This window comes from Gnatocerus cornutus, chromosome 4, assembly GCF_029298725.1.
Source record: "Gnatocerus cornutus isolate USDA-ARS CGAHR chromosome 4, icGnaCorn1.1, whole genome shotgun sequence".
NCBI classification, from domain to species: Eukaryota; Metazoa; Arthropoda; class Insecta; order Coleoptera; family Tenebrionidae; genus Gnatocerus; species Gnatocerus cornutus.
The window spans coordinates 20,122,817-20,125,040 of record NC_142236.1 but is presented as its reverse complement, the minus strand read 5'-3'; the positions used below and the strand labels follow the sequence as shown (position 1 = coordinate 20,125,040).

The 2,224-nt window shown below is 37.6% G+C and overlaps 1 protein-coding gene across 1 annotated transcript; it reads right to left on the bottom strand.

Annotated features, from left to right (window-relative positions):
- Positions 1-1,318, bottom strand: LOC148176630 (uncharacterized). The gene is made up of 3 exons (XM_088035156.1): positions 1,295-1,318; positions 759-1,215; positions 1-708 (listed from the first exon to the last, which is right to left on the bottom strand). The coding sequence occupies exons 2-3, from the start codon at positions 1,167-1,169 to the stop codon at positions 1-3; spliced, it is 1,119 nt and encodes a 372-aa protein (XP_087891282.1). The 5' UTR covers positions 1,170-1,215; positions 1,295-1,318.
- Positions 1,319-2,224: the final 906 nt, after the last annotated feature.

Sequence of the window (2,224 nt, the reverse complement as noted above, 5' to 3'; positions counted from 1 at the left end):
CTAAACGCCGGTATTTAACGATGTTGTATTTTCCGAGTTCAACGATGTGCCAGCTGAAAGGTTGATTTCACGAACACTGTGAAAAATTGTCCCAGTTTCTGGTGTCGATGTGGATGGCATGGAGTTAGCATATACAGCATCTTCTGTTGTCGATGTAGATGGCGTGGGATTCTCGTATACAGCAGCTTCTGCTGCTGATGTGGAAGGTGTTACTTGTTGAACCATACCGGCAATTCTTTTTTTCTCCTCAAGGGACTCCTCAATATAGCCCTCCGCTACTGTTGCGGACTTCCACCCTCCATGGCGCTTCAATGAGAGAAGATCTCCTCCATTTTCTACTAGTATTGTGGCTGAAGTGCGTCGGAACGAGTGACCTGTGTAACTCGCAGCATTTGAGAGTTTAAGAAAGGAAGCTATTATTTTTGGCATTTTACTAATAGTCTTGTGGCCTATGTTTTGTTTGGTGGGTTTACCTCCTCGAAAGCCAATGAACACCTTTGGCATGTCTGGCACAGGTCTATTTCTCAAATACCTCTTCGCTGTATTCATCCATAATGGGTCTGTTATTACAAATTTTCGAGAGCTGCCATTTTTTGAATTAGGAATGTTGATTATAATTATATCATCCCGTATGTCGACATCACTCATATGCATGTTACAGAGTTCGTCTGTGCGGCAAGCTCCAGCAACTCCAATGGTTAGAACCGCCTATGGTAAAGAGGATTATTGAAGTTTGCTATAAACTATTGAATAGTTACCTTGGTTGATAAAAAAGCTACATCTGGAGCGTCTCTTAGAAATGTCGAGATTTCATTTCTAGAAAACACAGAGGATTTTTTCGGTGTGTAGTTACCATTTTGCCTTTTCAGGAACGTTATTACTTTAGGAAATTTTGCGATATTGACTTGTTCGTTCAATAATATTGTTGATTTCAACATGGAATACAAAGCCCACAAACTTGAAGACTTTTTTGTTCGTGCTTGTACCTCCATAAACACCAGCATAACACTTTCTGTCGTTTTGAAAACGCTATTTTCCCTGCACCAATGTTGGTAGTTTTCATACGCTTTTAAATAAGTTTTTCTGGATTTTTCTGGAAGCAAACTGGACTCCAAGGTCTTCGCCTGTTCTTTAATTTTAGGAGGAGTACAGGTAATTACATCACTCATCTAGAAAAAATGTTGAAAGATTTGCCAGACGATTGACAAAATTAAGCTGAAAATTGTTGATTTGTAAGTCACTCTTGACTTCTACTTCATCCGCATTATATTATTATACATTACATGTTCCTTACCTTAAGTTTTGATGAATCGTAGCATCAGTAATAAGTATTTTAATGCGCAATAAATATTTTTTTAGAGAAACGTCAATTAAAACAAAAGAAGTATTTCAAGCGACTAATTTCTAATTTCTCATTTCTCCTGATACAAGGTCTTAGTGAAAAGGTGTGTTCCTTAAATAATATTAAAATATTATTAGTTGTAACAAACTTGAAAAAGGCATGAAGGTTTTTGTGGAAAACTTCTACTAGTGAAAAAAATAGTATATCCACCTTGATTGAGATGGCAATTATAACCCTCGCGTCTTATAAAACCTCGGTGCTGCGCACCTCGGTTTTATAACCTTGACGCTCGGGTTAATAATTAAAGCCATCTCAACCTTGGTAGATAATATACTATTTTCTATTTCGCGTTCATAATGAAGATATTTCGATACGCGTTTGAGCGTCTTTCGGTATCGTAATGGTCCAATCCCGTGCCAATATTTCCAGGAACTTATATTTTTCTTAGGTTTGCAGCAGACGAACCGTCAACCTGCCGTCAACGTTGACAATTTAGATTTTGGTTTTGAAAAAACCATGATAAATCGATCAATAAACTATCGTGTGATTCATTAAATTTCCATTCTAGGTAGGCCGTGTATTTTGGACGTGCGTTGACTTTTTGTTCGACAACTGGCAAATCTCGCAAAGTCGAAACTACTGTAATGGTGTTAGTTACGAAATGAATTTTTTTCTCAAAGCCAACTGCGAATGGAAAGTTAATGAATCACACAATATTATTTCTTATTGTACACTTGGCTCAATAATTCATCGGAGAAAAACTCTTTGGATGCAAAAGAACCATTATATCATGATCAACATCTTCGCTCTCTTGGCTTCCTTGCGCTCCGGTAACCTCAAAACGTCACACTTGTCAAACTGACTAAAATTGGATTTGGCTAC

What these genes read in the sequence shown, in the direction of transcription:
- LOC148176630 (XM_088035156.1), bottom strand. Translation starts at nt 1,169, where the DNA reads ATGAGTGATGTAATTACCTGTACTCCTCCTAAAATTAAAGAACAGGCG. An exon ending in TAGCTTTTTTATCAACCAAG is followed by an intron (nt 709 to 758) that starts GTAACTATTCAA and finishes TCTTTACCATAG; the next exon opens with GCGGTTCTAACCATTGGAGT.